Consider the following 19,101-nt stretch of genomic DNA (forward strand, 5'->3'; position numbering starts at 1 on the left):
TCTCCTGCCCCCCACAACTGCAACTCAAATATCATTCCTGAGGGATGCTTTCATTTTCACTTCCACGGCTTTGGGGAGTCTTGAAACATGCTCCCATTTGATGCATACACACAATCAGCCTTAAACAGAGGACAGTGGGAGCAGATAAGAAACCCAATCCCCAGACGAATTCTGGTTGTCGCACCAAATGGTGCCCCTGTCTGCCTTGGGGCTCTCATTTCGGTCTTTAATGAGAGATTGGTCCATGACTGCTTCCCATCCCTGGGAGAGCCCCTCGGAGTGAGGAGCGTGCCTTCTCCTCTGCCTTAGTTCTGCCTGCCAGAGCCCAGAGGACGAATCCACTCCCATCCCCGCCGCAAGAGAGTGGTGCTAGTAGAAAACCAACTCTCATGATAGCTCTATGCTCATTTTCAACCTAACTGGCATCCGACCCTGTAAACTCCAGGAGATTAACTTATCGTCCATGTTGATCAACCCGTGACCGACCCCTCATGGCAGCCAGCTGTGCACAGACACTTAAGCTGAGTGTCTCTGCCGCGTTCTGGATGGAGCGTCCATGACCCGTGGGAGAGACACCAAACCACATGGACAGTAATGATTCATCCTCTTGCAAATTCTACCCTCGTCTCCATGTCCTGTGTGCCTCTCATTCGCACTCCTGTTCTCTAGCCTTGACCCTGATTCCATCCTTGCCCTCTTCTGGTCCCCCCTTGCAGACAAGTAGAGTTTGAAACTTGCCCAATACCAACCCAAACCTGGCCCCTGATTGCAAACCCACCATTAGAAAACAGTGTTTCCCAAACTCCGGTTGTTTGTAATCCATGTACACAATTTTCCTACATCCATCTGATTGTCATTATATTCACTCAAGAGTTTTGTTTTTAATAGATTTCTTGAAATTATAACAATCAATCTTAAGTAGACTTTTTTTTATACAAAGGAAATAGTTCATTGAAGGAAATGGAAAGAGCAGTATCCTTTGTCATTTATAGACTGTAACCCTAATTCAAAAATAAAACAATGTTCCTAAACTACAGCTACATAACAGAATTGCCTGTCAAGGGTTCTGGGACTCTTGGTTAAGAAGGTAGATGAGCAAATGCTTGCGATCTTTGGGCTTGTTAAATAAACCCAAAAAATCGAGTTATGTCTCCTTGATACAATCCCAAGGTCTGGAAAATAATTGACAAGAGAATAACTTCATTGCGTCTTCACTCAGTGATTTGCTGACACATCCATGAGCCACCTGAAGGTACCTCATTTATCATCTGAAATCTGAGCCTCCCACTTGGGCCATACTGGCCCCCAGGACACTATGGCCCGCCTCTGTCACACATCTTGCAAAAGGGACACCTGGTTGGCAACCCAGGCCCATTATTATTATTTTTTTCTAATACAGTTGACATTCAATATGATTTTATATTAGTTTCAGGTGTGCAGCATAGTGGTTAGACATTTATGTAATTTACGAAGTGATCGCCCCCATTTGTCTCATCCCCACCTGGCCCTCTGCATGGTTATTACACTATGACTGACTCCATCCCCGAGCTGTACTTTACATCCCCGAGACGATTCTGTGACTGCCCCTTGTCCTTCTTCCAGACCCACTATTCCTCAGCGTCCTGGGTGACGTCACCTAGTTCTAGCCGAAGCCTCTGTCTTCACGCCACCCTGGTCCACCCCCAAGGCCAAGGCCAGCCTCTGGCTCTCGCTCTGTGCTCTGTCTCCACTCCCTCTTCTCTCATGATTCCCTCTTTGGCTGAGTTAGTCGCACCCATTCAACTTCCTTGGTTCCACATGAATCCGGCCCATCCAGCAAGGATCTGCCTTCCCTTGTTCCCGCCTTCCACAGGGAGGGGAGACTGACACAAAGCCCTACCCCACTGCATGGCCAACAGCAGACTTCGTATGTTTTTCCTCTAACGTTTCCAGTCTCCTCCAGGGCCACCTGGGACATGCGCACTGAGCCTGAGCTTAACCTCAACCTGCCGCATTCTTTTGCACGTCTATGTCTCTGCTCCCTCTGGCAGGAGGGTCTTCCACAGACACCACCCCTAGGGTCAGGCACAGGAGAGCTCGTCTGAACCCACTCAGTTTGCAAGTTGCACGCCCTCCAAGCCGGCGGACTCTCTTCTGCATATGCGTTTTATTTGTTTTGGACAATGTTTTAAACACCAGTAGATTGACAGTAAAATCCAGATTTCCAGATGGGCTGAGAAAATGGCAACACAGAACCTTTATTCCACGTGGCAACAGGTAGCTGGCCAACAGCCCTGCCTCTGGGACCTATGCCCGTGGGTTCACTGCTGTTCCCCCCACTTCATATCACCCCAAAAGCATCCTCTGTCTCCCTTTACTAACATATGATTCCTGCCCAGATCTAGTGAGTTTGTTATTTTCTCAACTTAAGTCAAGCATCTCTTCTTCTCTAAAATATCCCTGAAGGTACCCATTTCACTGGACCCCTGTAACACTTTCTGGGGGACTCATTTTTGTAAATGAATGTAATTATACATGACATGGAAGGCCAGTAGGCGTGGACACTGACAGAAACAAATACAAAAACATGCTCGAGTTGGTTGAATGCTTATTTTGTGCCAGGTATTACGTGCACTGCTTTGCTACGACCTTGTCAACTCCTCAAACCAGCTTTTGACATGGATTCTATTATCTTCCCTTCAAAGATTGGCAAATGGAGACTGATGTAAGATACGAAAGCTTCTCCAGGTGCAGAGCCGCTCAGTCAGAGACGTGGAATAAAAGCGCAGGGATTTCTGGCTCCACAGTCTGTGGTTTTAACTACTGCACCACACTGACCTCTGCGTTTGGAGCATGGGATTTCTAATTCTTGCACATACTACCTGCGGGAAGTACAAAAGCTAGGAACCGACCTAGGCCTGTTGGAAACTGAAGCCAGAACTGTCCTCTGGGTGGGGCCTTTGTCTCTCCTCCTTAAGATCAGACGTGCTGCTGGTCCATAGCTGCTGGCTCACCAGGCGATCAGAATTGATAAGGGGGTGATAAACCACCACTGTGAACCGACTGGAGGTAAAACACTGGGGGCTGACAGGTTGCCCCAAATTGGAAACCAGGTTATTTACTTGACAATGGTTAAGATACCCGTCCAGGCACAAATTCCTCCATTGGAAAGGTCAAGTCATTCACTACAAATTTAAGAGTGTGTGCGTGTGTGTGTGCGCGCACACCAGTATAGCATTAGAGCTAAGAGCATAGCTTCTGAAGGAAGAACCTCTGAGTTCAAATCCTGGCCTCTGATGTAACTTGAGTGACCTTGAGCAAGTCACCTAACTTCCCTGCGCTTCTGTTTTCCTTTTGTCTGTCTGTTTTGTTTTTCACCTGGATAATGGGGGTGATGATGCTGCCTCCCCAACCCATGTCATTTTAAGTATCCGGATGCCTGATCCAGAGTAAATACTGCCAAAGGTAAAGTTTAGAACTCTCACTGCTAACCGTGGCCTGAAAAACATCTACCTCTCGATCACAATCAGCTTCAATCAGACCCAATCCGTAAGGAGCCATAACTTTGAAAACCACTCAGACCCCTTCCGTGTAATTTCATAGTAGATCTGAAACAGTTTAGCGGCACCAGGCCAGGCGGTAAGCGAGAAGAGGGAGCCTGTCTGTGTTTACAGCCTCTGACAAATGTGCTCTCATCTCCTCCTGACAGATTCTCCCCCTGACTGATCCATCAGCCTCTCCTCTCCTCACCTGAATCGCAGTCTTCATAATAGTCTTGAAATTCAGATGGATTTTACACCACAAATAAAAATGAATTTAAATGCCTCCGTTCCCCACCAGCGACGCGAGTACTGTAAATGTCAAGTGCATGCAGTTTTGCAAAGCTGTTCAGCTGCACTGAGCGATGGGTGACCTCGCGTCACCTTTGCTAAATCTGCATTAGCTCCGTGGCAGTCACCTGTATGAGGAAACAATCTGTGCTTCTCCTTCCCACTTATGGGTGAAAAATGTGACGGGGCTTTTAGCTCGGCCTGTGGCATCCTCTGGGGGATTAAGAAATGGCCAGGAAACCATTCAAGCGCAGGTCCACTCAGGGGCTCTGCTGATTGGTGGTCTTGGAAGCAAAAGAGAAATGTAAAATAAAACCACACTCCAATACACACCATGAATTTCTCCATAAGCAACCCGGCAAGGTTCTCCAAATGACAATTAGCTTTCTGTCGGCCAATGGAAAAGAGGCGCTAGGATAAAGAAAAATGGGGGCACAGAGACAATTCTCTCACTCTGTCCACAGTGTCAGATCGAGCCCGACAGTGTGCCGACCACGAAGAGCAATTTTGCTCACGAAGACGAGGGCTTGCGTCTTGAAATTCACTGTTCATCTTCCATCATTACAGAAGGTCTAAGATTCAATGAGGAGATGATTCATGGCCAGGAAATGGCCCCCCAAATGGGATGCGGCATGAAATTGGAGGCAGGCAGCAGGAGAGACCTTATATTCAACTCTATAGAAAACCTGAGGTCCTGTGTTTTCTAAAATTCTTCTATCAAGAAGATAATTAGCCAACAGTTATTATAGAACCAAAGGTATAGATGTGAGCACAGAAATATACCCAGAGGGAGAGACGGGAAGGAAGGGAAGGTGGAAGAAAAAGGAAAAAACAGGAGAAAGAAAGTTGTTCTTGGGGTGCCGCCTAGCCCTATAGACATCATGATAAGCTTTCTTAACTAAAGGAAATTGAGCTATAAAGAAAATACTGCTGCCTTCTGTGAAAGCCCACGTGGGCCAAGGGGCCGCCTCTTCGGAAGCAGGCGGACTTATTATGTTGGCACCTCTGTCATCTCTTGTCACTTCAATTCCACTTTATCAAATTACTGATTTTGCCAGAAGCCTTCGGAGTAAATGGAGAGGGGATATAACACACATACAGAAGCAAGTGTCATCACTTCAATGGTGGCATTCCATAATTATACGTCAGAGTGACAGAAGTCCCAGAGTACATTTGAGGAGCTGATGGAGACATGGCTGCTGCCCCCCTATGTGGCCTCATACCATAGCACTGTCCGAGGGAGGGGTGGGTGTCCCCCTGCTGAGGGACACACACTGCCCTCTGGGGTGCTCAGGGTTTGCATCCTGACTTTTACATTAAGAGACAGAACCCTGCTATACAAACTATCCCCAACACCTCACCCCTACTTCCAGCCACATTGGGAGACCCAGAAAAGCTATAGCCCAAATGTACATGTCACCACACACACACACACACACACACACACACACACACACACACACAAAATCAGAAAACAGTTTAGAGAGAAGAAAAGTCATGCTGAACAGAGGAAATGCGAAGTCCTCAGAGCGTAAGAAGTCAAAAACAGCAGTAGGCATTGTGGTTGCCAAAGGTTTGGTTCATTCAGGTCTTGTTAGTCACGTGACAGGTCAAGTTTAGAAAACAACAGGAGAATGCTTTAGAATAGGCTTCCTCTGAAGTGTCTGACTCAACCCACCAGTCTATGACAAAGCATCAAAATGTGTGTGTGTGTGTGTGTGTGTGTGTGTGTTACTCTTCATCTGAAAACTTCTCCCCACCAGTAAGCACTGCAGAGCAGCCATAGGCTTGGGGACATCAGAGCCATCAGGGCACGGGAGCCCAAGACAGTACTGGTCAGAAAAACAGAGCTGTGCTGCTGGCTTCCCTTGACCAGCAAGCTTTTCCGGATGGCTCACTGATCTCGCTCGTGATGGAACTGATATTGTTTTCACAGCCACCGGCGATGTTTCAAACACCACTGGCAAAGAAAGGAAACCGGAGAAAAGAGAAATTGTTGGGCAGAGACATGCTTGTGAATTTCACAGAAGACCGAGGGAACTAGAAACACCCAGAATTTTTGGAAGCCAGGCAGAGAACGCGCTTTCGCTGTGATGTGAGCACAATAGCCAGGGCAGATCTCTGATGGCAGAGCAGGTGGGGACAGATAACAAAGACCGTGGACACACGTTTAACCCAAGTGGTAGTTCCATTTGTCCAACTCCCAACGTACACGCACACGGTCTACCAGCCTGTAAACATGCGGAGAACGCCAAGCTGCATCGAAACACCTTTGCCTGCAAATGAGAGCATCACACAACTCACACCAAGCTAAGATCATCCAGTGAATTTAAGCTTCCATGTCGTTATTTCAACAGATGTGAGATTAACATTCCTTAAAATAATACCCGGCAGTTGCCTTTTATTGGAAAGCAAATTTTGTTTTGAGACGTCCTCACCTACCTTATTAATCAGCAGATGATGGAGCTATCACAAAATCAGGACTGAAAAACTCTGCTCCAATAATAACGGCATTTGCCGATAATTGTTACCGTTGCAGAGAGAAACATCGTTACAAACTGTGGAATGACGTCAAAATTAGCCAGGAGAATGTACCTGCAATTCACTTCTCTGACCTCCCTGGGTCCAAGGCATTAAAAGTAACATTTGCTCTGCTCGGATGCGCTCTGCCACGGAAACTGTGAACTCTTGCCAAGAAAGAGAGACGGTGAGAACGTGAAGAACCACGGTCTTTTAACAGTTGGAGATCCACACCCAGCGGAACAAAAAGATAAAGGGAGGCAGTGAGGACGCTAAATGAGGCGGAAATTACCTTCCCTCACTGCCCTCCAAAACATCGCACGCACACAATTTCTGGAATAGAAAGTTGCTATTCATGTGACCACAGCATGATGGAAACCGAGGAAGCCTCTTTCAACCCAAAGTGCACAGATCAGTCTTATGAACATGCCCTGAAAATCCCAATATTATATATTATGTAACACACGTAATATTATATAATGGTATATAGTATGTGACATATTATATATAATAACCATCAATGACATTCAACTAAAATGTGAAAGAAGTTAAAGGATGAATGGGATATCTTCCCTGAAGAGAAGTATACGACTAACATAAAAATCAGCCCCCGTTTTTTAAATAAATTGCGTTATGCATTCTTCATTGAAACCATCAGAAGTAACACAACAGATTGCAAGACGGAAAACAATGACAAGCATTTTAAAATACGATTGTCTTTAAGTGTCTCGTATCAGCCCATGCGTCACTTTTGCAAGCCACCGTCCAGCAAGGCTTAACCACTGGATTTACATCACTGAGTTCTTGTTTTGTTTGAAACCAACACAATGGAAAAGACTGGCTTACCTTTCTGTCCTCTATTTCCACACAGGTATTGCAGTCGGCTTTGATATCCTGGGAGGAGGCGTAAAGGAAAGAGAAAGAACAGGAGTCAGAGTCATGGTCAAGGAACATTCAATGCTGTCGTTGAAATGCCCTTTAAAATAATAACGAGTCCACGCTCCTACTGGTGTTTCTTGAACCGTTGCTCTTTAGAGTGTATTTTAGACGTATATGCCTTCGTGTTTGCATTAGACACATATGGATGTCATAACTCCGCTTTATTAAATGCAGGTGTGGGGTAAGGCAGAGGCTATGGATCAGAGGCCACAACAAAGAGAAGCTGATGGCTTGTAAAATAATAGGCTCCCCAGACAGCTTTGTTCACATCTGCAGAGACTGCCTTTAATCAGACTTAATGTCTCTCTCCCATTCCAGAGCTAGGACAGTCAAATCATCCCCCCTCAACACAAAACCATCACGTTTATTTTTTATCCTTCCTTTCTTCCATCCATCTATCCATCTATCCATCCACCCATCCATCATTCATCCATTTTTCATCCACCTACCCTTCCATCCATCCATCCATCCATCCATCCATCCATCATCCATCCATCCATCCATCCATCCATCCATCCATCATCCATCCATCCATCCATCCATCATCCATCCATCCATCCATCATCCATCCATCCATCATCCATCCATCCATCCATCCATCCATCCATCCATCCATCATCCATCCATCCATCATCCATCCATCCATCCATCCATCCATCCATCCACCCACCCACCCATCCATCCATCTTTATTGCATACCTACGTTGTTAATGAATTTTTTCCTTGTTGCTCTGAAATGTAATGGTGGGGGGAAAAAAAGCAAAAAACAAAACAAACAAAAAAACATGTTTTCTACACTCAAGGAACTTGCCAGTCAGACGGAATGGTAGACACATGCACACAAGCAACTGTGACATTCATTTACAGATTCAAAAGGTATGTACTGACTACCTATTGCTTGCCAGGCCTTGCTCTAGGCATGGAAGACTCAAAAACCTACCATTACTATGGCAGGCTGTGCCAGAGGGAGGCGTAGCTTCTGCCAGAAAAGACGCACAATAAAAAAAGAAAAATCAATAAATGGCTGGTATTTTAGGCGAGGATACATACTATGAGGAAAAATAAAGCAGGAAGAAGAGGATGGGAAATGCTGGGAGGAAGAGAATAAACTTTTACATTTAAAGAGAACCAGCAACTGAGTAAAGGCTTGAAGGGAGTTACAGAATGAGCCCTGTAGCCATGTGGGGAAGGAGCGTCCGGGGGGAAACAGCATTGGACACAGTCAAGCTAGAGGGCGAGGCCTCTGAGGCTGGAGGGAAGTAGATTAGGAAAACCGTGGGAGACGAGATCAGCGGAGGACACTGGGTTATTCTGCGTCGTAAGAACTGACTCTGGGTGGTGAACACACAATGGGATTTATAGATGATGTATTACAGAATTGTACACCTGAAATCTATGTAACTTTACTAACAATTGTCACCCCAATAAATTTAAAAAATAAATTAAAAAAAAAGAACCACTTAGAGTTACCTTTTTTATTATTTTGATAAAATACACATAACATTTGTAATTTTGAGCATTATCTTTAGTGTATAATTCAGGGGCATGAAGTCCATTTGCACTGTTGTGCAAACTTCACCAAAATCCATCTCCAGACTTTTTCATCTTCCCAAACTGAAACTCTGGCCCATTAGGCAAAGACTCCCCATCCCCCCTCCTTCAGCCCCACAACCATCATTCTACTTTCCGTCTCTATAAATTTGACCACTGTAGGGACCTCATCGTGTCAGTCTGCTAGGCCGCCACGGCAAAATCCCACAGCCTGGGTGGCTTAAACAAAGGAAATTTATTTGCTCACAATGCGGGAAGCTAGAAGGCCAAAGTCAAGGTGCTGTTACAGTTGATTTCTGGCGGGACCACTTTCAGGCTTGTAGGTGGCCATCACCTGGTGTCTTCTCTGTGCACGGAGACAGAGACGACTCTGGGGTCTCATCCTTTTCTTACAAGGACACCAGTCCTATTGGATCAGGGCCCCACCCTTAGGGCCCTATTTAACCTGAATCACGTCTCTAAAGCCCGATATCCAAATACAGTCACTTTGGAGGGTTGGGCTTCAACATATGAATTTGGGGGTGAGGTTGAATTCAAGTCAACAGTACTCATAGAAAAGGAATCATCCAGTATTAGCTCTTTCGTGCCTGGCTTCTGTCGTTTCCCATAATGTCTCCATCCAAGGTTCATCCATACAGCAACATGTGCCAGAATGTCATTCCTTTTCGAAGGCTGGATTTTATTCCATTGTACGTACAAACCACATTTGGGTCATCCACTCATTATCCATCAATAGATACTGGGTTTTTTTCACTTTGGGGCACTTGTGAATAACGCTGCTAGGAACACAAGAGCCCACCTATCTCATCAAGCCCCTGCTTTCAATTATTTTGCATATATGCCCAGACGTGGAATCACTGGATCAGAGGCTAATTCCACGGTTGTTTTAGGAACCGCCATACTGTTTTCCACAGCGGCTGCACCGTTTTTCCCTTCCCATCAGCAGTGCACAAGCATTCCAATTACGCCACACCCCCACCAGCAACTTTGTTTTCATGCAGAGGTTTTGAAGAGAGACATGCTCTGACATCAGTTTTAATAGAATAGACAGTTGAGAACCAAGAGGGCAGGTGAGGAGACCAGTTTGGAGGCTCCTGCAGGATGATGGCGGGGAAGGCTGGTGGGAGGCGACATGAAGAGACAGGTCTGAGTCTGGGCAGAGTCAACAGATGTCTTGAGATACTGGACGTGGAACGGGAAGATAATTTGAAGGTCATGGACCATTCCAAGGTTTCTGGGCTAAATGTGCTGGCAGTGGAGAAGCAGGGACTATGGCGGTGTGTGTGGTGTAAGTGTCTTCACATGAAGGGGGCTCAGCTTTGGGTCAGTTACGTGTATCAAAGTGTTTAGTCTCTCACCAAGAAGTAGTTGGTTTCACGCGGCTGATGCATCCACAGAACAGGGATGATAGAAGTGGAAGGCCGTTACCATAGTGATTTATTAAACATAGCAAATTCCAGGTCTGTGTGACTCATGAGTGGAACAAATGGGACAGTATCACAAGGTGAAGATTTTGTTTTCCACCTAACCAGCTTTTAACATCGGCAAAGTGGGATCGAAAAAGCAAGTGATGAGCGAATGCCTCTTTGGTGCTAGGTGCTTCACACTTGTCGCTAACCCTCCCGCCCCCAACACAGCCAGGCAAGGCTGGTATTATTTAGCTTTTGCCACATGAAAACTGAGATGAGTGCTGTTGTAGTTCACTGGAGATTAAGTCTCTACCTAGAAATGGCTCCTAACCCCGGCACTTTCCATTCCTTTCGGGTGATTGCATTGATTGGAGCCAAGGGGGTTGGTCAGTCTGGATAATTTGGGCCATGTGTCTCACTGTGTTTCTCGCGATGGTGAGGGAGGGTCACCGAGCACAAAACTAGCCAGAGAACAGACACAGCTGTGCTTCTCAAAGAGTATTCCCCCAATCAGCAGCATCAGCATCACCTGGGATCGTAAAAAGCACATTCTTAGGCCCCATCCCTGACCTACTGAATCAGAAACTCTGGGATGAGGGACCAGACACCTGTGTGTTATCAAGTCCTCCAGGGGATTCCGCTGTGGGCTCTAGGCTGAGATGCTACAGGACAGTGTGTGGTTCCTTAGCAACCCCTTCCTGCTGTTAGATTCCCACACTGGAACTGTGGCTCCACAGCAGAAAGCCATGCAGCCGCAGGCACGTGTCTGCCCCTTACAAAGCCTCAGTCCCCTCATCTGTAACAAGGATGAGGTGAAATGCTTGCTAGTCAAAGTGGTTGTCTACACCCCAGCAACTATGCTGTCATCAGGGAGTATGTCCAAACGCAGTGCTGCAGTCTTCACCCCAAATATCCTAAATCAGAATCGGCAGTTTCACAAGTGTATGGGCTGAATTTGTGTCCCCACATGCACAGGCTGAAGCCCTAACTCCTAGCGTGGCCGCATGATGGAGAGGGGCCTCTACGGAAGGAAGTCACGTAACGGGGTCAGAAGGGTGGACTCGGCTCAGATAGAAGAAGTAACTGTCTGTTGTTTAAGCCGCCCAGTCTGTGGTGCTCTGTCAAGGCATCCTGGGCAGATTCAGACGAGAGTCCCAGGTGATCTGTAAGGCACAGCCCTAGGACTTGAGCTCATGGCTGTTCTTACTCATGCCTCTAATTTCATGGCTGAGGTCTCCAACTGACCTTGGACGTGGAGCTAGCAAAACGCCTCTTCCTCTTACTAAGAACCATCTTTGAGGTCATTCTCTACAAGCCGTAAAGAGAAAGCAGAGATTAACTCAATACAGGAGTGATGAAAAGCACGGATTATTTTTAAACGTAGGAGATGGCATCTAGACAAAAGGTAAGAAAGAGTAGTTCCCTGTCACGTCTGTGCTGTCGTGCCCAGGGGAAGCATTCACGTTCTCTCTTTCCTCCACTGAAAATATGTTGAGTTCGCAGCGATGGGTCCATATCCGATTCTGATTTACCCACGCAGAAGTGGCAGGTGTAAATCACCAAACGAACAAAATCAATAAACCAAAGTCAGGTTTTTGCTTTCAAGCAGCCACTGAGGACCCACACAAGCGACGGAAGAAGCCACGTGGTAGAATCAGCGCTCTCAGCACGTCCCTAAGATTATTCAATTTATTCTTGTCAAGAGTAATTTACTAAGCCCACGCTGGATTTTTTATTTAGATGATACTGTTGGTTTGTCTTCCGCTGCAGATCTACGAGAGAGGCGCCCCAGGGGACGGTGGCACTTGCTTCTGAACAATGCTGGACTCAAATTGGAAAAAATGTCACTTTGGTGGGAACAAATTATTGTTCAAATCGCTCTGCGACGAGCTGGTGTCTCCAGATGGGCTCTGACCTGACCTTTTCTGAACCAGCGTCGTTGTATAAGTGCTTCGGTCCCACTCAATGACTTTGCTTAGAAAACAGCTCAACTCCTTAAGTGCTTGGTATGAATTTGGAGCTGTGCATTCAATGCCAAGCAATCAACTTCCCTCAAGGAAGAAGCCGGACATTCTCTTTTTTTGTGTGTGTGCAGTGCTAAACCCCAGACTGGGAACATATGGGTTTCCACGCATGCTGTGGGGTCACACTGCTTGGGTTCATAGCACTGGACTCCATCACACTAGTGGTGAGACTGTGCCTCAGTTTCCCCATCTGCAAAATAAGGATGATGGCAATAATCGCCTCACTCGTTGTGAGGCAAAGGTTCTGGGCGTGTGACAAGTCACTGATCGGTGTGAGCGGCCACTGATGACACCCCCCAAAAGTCTCTGTGTGACCTGGTTCTGTCTGAGTGGAGTACTGAGAATTTAAAAACAGTTCTATTTTTAAAGTGTCCTCTTCCAAGGCTTCTGAGTTCTCCTGGCTTTTAAACATCAAAGCACTTGGGAGTCTGTCCTTCGCAGAAGCTGTTCTCTCTCCCGAGAGAGATTTCTTTTCTTCTGCACTTTCTGTGTTGGTTGTTTCTGAGGGGTTTGTAGGGCAGGGTTATTTATGCCCCCCATGTCGGGACACCATCATCTTGGATCGTGGACCACCATCATCATTCACAGCTGTGAAGACCCTGAAACTTCAAGGCCCCCAGGAACAGGTGGAGAGAAATGCCTGCCAATGCGATCAGGGAGGTGTCAGAGGAAAAGCCTGTAGTGCGCCGAATAGTATTACAACTGGCCCAAAGGTGTGCCCAGGTCGTCATCCCTGGAACTTGTGAACGTGACCTTACTTGGAACTCGTAGTTGCCGATGTAACTAAATTAAGGATCTTAAGATGAGATCATCCTAGATCATCTGAACGGGCCATCCAATGACAAGGGTCCTTTGAAGAGACACAGAGAAGAGAAAGCCACATGAAGACGGAGGCAGGGGCTGGAACGATGGTGCCAGAGGCCAACGAACATCTGCGGCCACCAGAAGCTGGAGCAGGCAGGAAGTATCCTCCCCGAGAGGCGATGACAGAAGTCCAGCCCGGCTGATACCTGGATTTCAGACCTCTGGTCTCCAGGACTGTGTGAGAATCAATTTCTGTAGATTTAAGCCACTAAATTTGTGGTATCTGTTTTTCAGGAGCCCCAGGAAGCCCATCAAGAGCCTCAAGGAGCTTTCTGCACACATCTCCTGGTTGAGAGTTGGGCTGCTTACCACTGAGAAAAGGAAAGCATGACCTGAGACCACCCTTGTGAAATCTAAGCCCCCCGGGAGAAGAAAACCCCTTTACGGGCACTCCCAGGGCTGTCACGGGCTGTTATGCTCTTGGGCCCTGTGTTTTCAGAAGACAGCCCCGGGAACCTCTGAATGAATTACTCCCATTATGAATCCTGGAAGGTGCAATGGAAAGAAAAGGCCAGGCTGCTTCCATTTGACATGAGCGCTAAGTAAGGACCATACATCTTTGGTGTGTCATTGTTCTCCTGGCCTCTGGTACTCAGCAACGTCCCAGAGAGCATTTCGTAGGAAATACTTTGCAGCTTAAGTCATCTCTGGGGATTTGGCGGGTGTGGGGTGGGGGTGTGGGGGAGGGCCGGCCAAAGGTTCATCTGACAAGCCCAAACCCGGCTTATGATCAACTACCTTTCTACTGGGGAAGAAATCCAAGGGTTTCGCTCTTCCGTTTCAAACACAAAATAAGGCGATGGCATGACAGCTTATAATGTTACAGGAAAGTACATTTCAGCATCACACTCCAAAAAGAATTCAGAAGTGGATTTTAAATTCGGAATCAATGTTACACAGAGGGAAAAAAGAGTTTTCCCTCTACCCTTCTAGGTTCTTGGCTGAGGACCCCCCCGACACCCCCCCACACACACACACCCAATAAAAGATTAACAGGAGAAAAACAGACGTTTAATAACAGGCATACCTCCAGTACACATGGGAGAGAGCTGGGAAAACTGAGTACCTCCCTGAAATGGCCCAGGCTACCGCCTCCAACACCACATTCAGCTAAAGACAAAAGAAGATATTGGGGGTGGACAGGAGGCCAGTGATTGGAAATTACCAGGGAGCACAGTGAATAGGGGGTGGTGTGATGCAGACCGAAGTCTTCCTGGTACAGAGAGGGAGACACCCTTAAAAATGAAGATTTCCCTCATAAATGAAAATGGCTGTCACCAAAGGGTAACTTTTACTGGGTTTTCAGAGCTTCTCTTGTATCAGCAGCTTCTCAAAATAATAATAATAATAATAATAATAATAATAATAATCCCCAAATTATCCTTATGCCAAACTGGCATGTGTTGGGGTGGCAAATTCTGCTCCCCTTCAGGTGTAAATGATTTCCTTTTCAATAGCAATTTTTCTGATAGCTTGGACACTAGAGTTTCCTATTGTTCTGAAAATAACAATGACTTCTAATTTTAAAGAAGCCAACCAAGATGAGTTTAAATTCTTGGACTTGGAACACATGGGTGATTTACTGCAACCTAAATGCTTCATTGCTTTGACCTTCATAAAGACTCAGACTTTGAAAATAAACAGAAGCCATAAGGACCCTTTGGCCCAATGCTTCCATTCTGCAGATGAGAAAACTGACTATTGGCAGAGCACAGGGAACTGACTTTGATAGTTAATGACAGAAGGATTGAAACCCAGCTGGTCTACCTGCCATGTATCTTACACTTTCCTCTTTACCATCTATTGTCCTTCAATCTGAATATGTAAATCAGTGTCCTAAATTTAATTGCCCTATTTAAGGATGATGATTCTGCCTCAATTTTTTAAAACATTGAGTAACTCAGTTATCTTGTAACCATAAGTTGGTGTAAATTTGAAGTCATATGTGCTTTTCAGCTAAATTCTTCAGTCTGTGTTCACGCCACTCGAAAGACCAAGATTCCATGTTGCTTGAATACATGGAGAATGGTCTAAAACATTTGCACAGACTTCACCCACTTAGTAACACGTCTCTCTTCACAAATGTTCTCAGCCACTGCAACACCACAGATGGCCAGCAGATGGGAGCAAACTACTTCGCAAAAACAACCAAAGCTCTAGGTAATAAGACCAGGACATTCAACTCACTGTGTCTGTCAACTTCTTGAAATACCATCATCTTTCTGCTCCCTCAAAATTTAAGTCTCAAATGACTATGTGTTTTAATTAATAAGTCTTCATTACTTAAAAGGAATGTGATAATTTGAGGAGGTGTCTTTTGAGTATGTGTTTAAGAAGTTTCAGTATGAAAAGAGACACCTGTTTCAAACCACAGGATATTCTGAAAACGCTTAAGTTTCCATCTAAATGTGAAGATGATCAAGAACTGACGAGTTATTTCATCTGAAATCCTACAAGTGGCAAAAAAAAGGTATGTAAACCATGATGTCAACATAAATCCATTCAACCAAGAGAGTCGAGTCTGCCTTAGTTGGCTGGGTCAGTATACAAAGTGCTGACTTTCTAAACATTTGGAGGAATTTTAAGGAGGTTCAGGGGATATTTTCTTAGGGAGAAGGGGTAGCAGGAAAGATCTGTACAGCCAGAAAGACCCCCAAAACGATTCTCACACCCAGCTTTTGTGCAAATACAGATAATGAGGCATTCATCTTAGAATATTGTTTTTCTTTAAGTATAACACCCTCACCCCGTGATTATTTTGTTCTCTCCATCTTTTTATTTGCAGCTTGGTTGTCAGGGGACAAGGGCGAGCTGGCAGGAACCCTGGCAACCCAGGGCTGCTGGCTCAGCACAATTAAATTTGATAAGGAGGATGGGGGCGCCCCCAGGTAGGCCCAAAATGTCAGGAGGTGAACTCAAACCAAGGCTCTGTTTGCAAATAAGAGCTATGCATTGCCATCACAGCAGGGGTGTAATGAGATCGCTTTTAATTAACTGTAAAAGTAATTACCCATATTAGATGTAAATCGCACTTGTTTTTACATGAGGTGAATAATTCCAGCGCAGATTTTAAGAATAATACTTCTGGAGGAGCTGTCAGCTGGGAACTCTCTCAAGTCTCTGTGTTTTTAAAACAGTATAGGGAGAAACGTACCAGGCTGGAGAGCCCTGGCTTTGCCACCTGGCTGCTTCTCCTCCTCTTTCCACTGATGTCAGGCCCCAGCTTTGGAACACACCCTCCCCACAGCTGTATGCTCAGAGAAGCACCACAGGACAGAAGCTTCCAAATCTGGGGAGATTTTTTTTCCATTTGTTTGTTTTTGGCTTTTGGCTTTCGGCCTCCTGCATGATCCCGGCACTTCCTTTGATGGGCTCTTGTGAATAACTAAAGAACCAGAAGGCAGATGAAGGAAGAAGGCTAACCGGCCAGTGGTGTGTGCCCTGGAGCAGTGCAAATGGATTCTGTCCTAAGGACAAAATAGATCCCCGAGGGGGACGTGGGGTCAGGAGAGACCCAGCCAGCCTCATGGTGACCCCAGGCTGGAGATGGGACTTGAAAGTCCCAGGGCAGAACGTCTGGAAAGGACAGATGTCTGCATGACCAGCAGCAAAACCAAAAGGCAGGGGGCTCCCTGAGACATCTAAATAGCACGAGAAAACGGTCCAGTGTTGGGAGGGAGCAAAGGTAAAACCAGACTCGTCGGGTGGGGGGACCCTGTTAAGATGCATTCTCCTGGGCTCTGGAAATTCCCGACTTAGAAAAGACGGATGTGGGCCCCTGAACCTCCCATTTGAGCCACGGTGAAGCATAAACAGCCAGGATGGAGTTTGCAAATATGAAATCACTGGGTAATTATTTATACTTTGATAGGCACCTTCATTAAGGGATTTGAGGATGCAATTATCAAATTGAAGCTAGTGCACTCCAGCTAAGCAAGCGAACTGAAGACCGGGAAAGAGGGCTGCAGAAAGACGACTTTATGCCCATCCAGGCAGCATGTAACTTTGGAGTCAATGAGGTCCCTTCAAAAAAGAAACAGCCTGGTATTTGACTAGCATGTCTACCCTTGCAATTCTTTTCCTGCTTACAACCACTTCTGAGTTTTTGTTGCTGTTGTGTTGCTAGTAATGCTTGTTTTTGATCTCCTTAAAACAACGCCAAGTGGGGGGGAGAGGGGGAAGCAGGAAATGTGCTGGTTTGATATTCTGCCCAGAGAACTTAATCCAGTTCAAGTTCAACGGAAAGACAGGTCAGAACTGGAAATTGTATCTCTTACAGGGAGCTTTTATTCCTTTCTGTAAGGGCCACACATGTTTTCCCAGTGCTTCCTATATCTGATATACCCTAAATACATCTGACTCCCACATAGTCTATATAAAGGATTCAAAATAAGAAAGAAAAACAAGGACTGTAGTTTGGTTCTTAATTAGCATATCAACCTCTTGAGGAAACGCGACATAGTAACATTTGGCGATACGAAGATAATTAAATGATTATTGGAGGGGACATGCAATGAGAAGTTGTACTGCAACTTACCCTCCAAGTGTGGCTCAAAATACATAAGAGAGAAGCCTCAGGAATGAATCTACTTTGTATCAAATCCTGACTCTGCCACTTAATAGCTCCGTGGCTTTACGAGGCAACTTCTCTGTGCCTCAGTTTCTGTTTTTGAGGAAATGGGGTTAATTTATTTTCCTGATACCATCAGGCTGGTGTTCATATAAGTGAGATAATGTACATAAAAGGTTGTCCCATAGGTAGGGGTCAGAATGCTTGTTACTATAGCTGCGATTTTTAAATTTTATTTTATATACATATCCATTATATATTATTCAGTACATTACATAACTTTATTGTAATTCTTCTTCTTCCTCAATATGAGATGCTTCTAAACACTGCCTGTAACTGTTCCAGGTCATAGCTATTGCAGTCCATTAAATGACCCCACTGGAGGCAAACAAAGATGCAATTTCTAAAAGGACAAGTCTCCTGGGAATTGATGCTGATGGATAGTCTATTTCAATACCCACTAAACCACTCTTGGAAGGACCCTAACACAAGGACTAAACAAAACCACTTAACTGAGTATTTAATTTCCTCCTAGGAATCAGACATCCCACAAAGACATCCAATGGTCACAGCAAAGCAAGATTTCTGTCAATTAGAGAAGACATAGCACAGCTGAAGTTCAACAACATTGTGCAGATTATGGGGGAAACATTTAGCATTCTTGGGTTACCTGTTGCATGTACAGATATAAGCTGCCAGTTTCCAAGAAATGACTCTGCTCTAAGGCACTGACAGAGATCTGCTGATTGCTGGCTGGTGCCACAGTTCTCCTGGGACAAAGGTCCTTGCAGCATTCTTGTCAACCGGGGTTTCTTGGGAAGCAATGTTTTCTGTCCCTGAGACCTTGGTGTGGCATTTTGCTTTCTGGTGGAAAATAGATAGTGCCCTTTGCACAAGACTAAGTAACCAACTCTCTGTTCCAGGATTACAAACTCGACAGCCTTAAGTAATCTACATGGTCAAAATGGTTGCTGTCACTCTCACCTACGCTGAACCAACCTGGACTTAAAATAGATATCTCTCTCTCTCTCTCTCTCTCTCTGTCTCTCTCTCTCTGTCTCTGTCTCTCTCTCTCTGTCTCTCTCTCTCTCTGTCTCTCTCTCTCTCTCTCTGTCTCTCTCTCTCTGTCTCTGTCTCTCTCTCTGTCTCTCTCTCTCTCTGTCTCTCTGTCTCTCTCTCTCTCTCTCTCTCTCTCTCTCTCTCTCTCTCTTCTTTATTCTCTCGACTTTCTACACTCTGGAATGAGTGTTAGGAATAACGTTAAGTGTAGAATACTTACTATTGGAGGGCTAAACTTTATATAAACTAGTATAATAGAAAAGTTATTCAATCCATGTGTATATACCTTCTTTCACCAAAGAACATATAGATAATCATTTTCTTGGTTTACTTCCCAATGGAATATTCCTAAGTTT

General features: G+C 45.5%; 1 protein-coding gene across 34 annotated transcripts in view; it reads right to left on the reverse strand.

Annotated features, from left to right (window-relative positions):
- RBFOX1 (RNA binding fox-1 homolog 1) overlaps nt 1-19,101 on the reverse strand; it is a 2,003,336-nt gene that overhangs the window by 884,679 nt on the left and 1,099,556 nt on the right. For all 34 annotated transcript variants that reach the window (XR_016022576.1, XR_016022577.1, XM_074323048.2 and 31 more), the window contains one exon: nt 7,176-7,223. Coding sequence is in view for 29 of the 34 variants with exons in the window: in XM_074323048.2 (XP_074179149.2) it covers nt 7,176-7,223 (48 nt within the window). In the remaining 5 variants the exon portion in view is untranslated. The remainder of the gene's footprint in view (nt 1-7,175; nt 7,224-19,101) is intronic.

The sequence above is a fragment of the Rhinolophus sinicus genome, chromosome 10 (assembly GCF_057876585.1).
Source record: "Rhinolophus sinicus isolate RSI-liver-muscle chromosome 10, RSI-T2T, whole genome shotgun sequence".
NCBI lineage: Eukaryota > Metazoa > Chordata > Mammalia > Chiroptera > Rhinolophidae > Rhinolophus > Rhinolophus sinicus.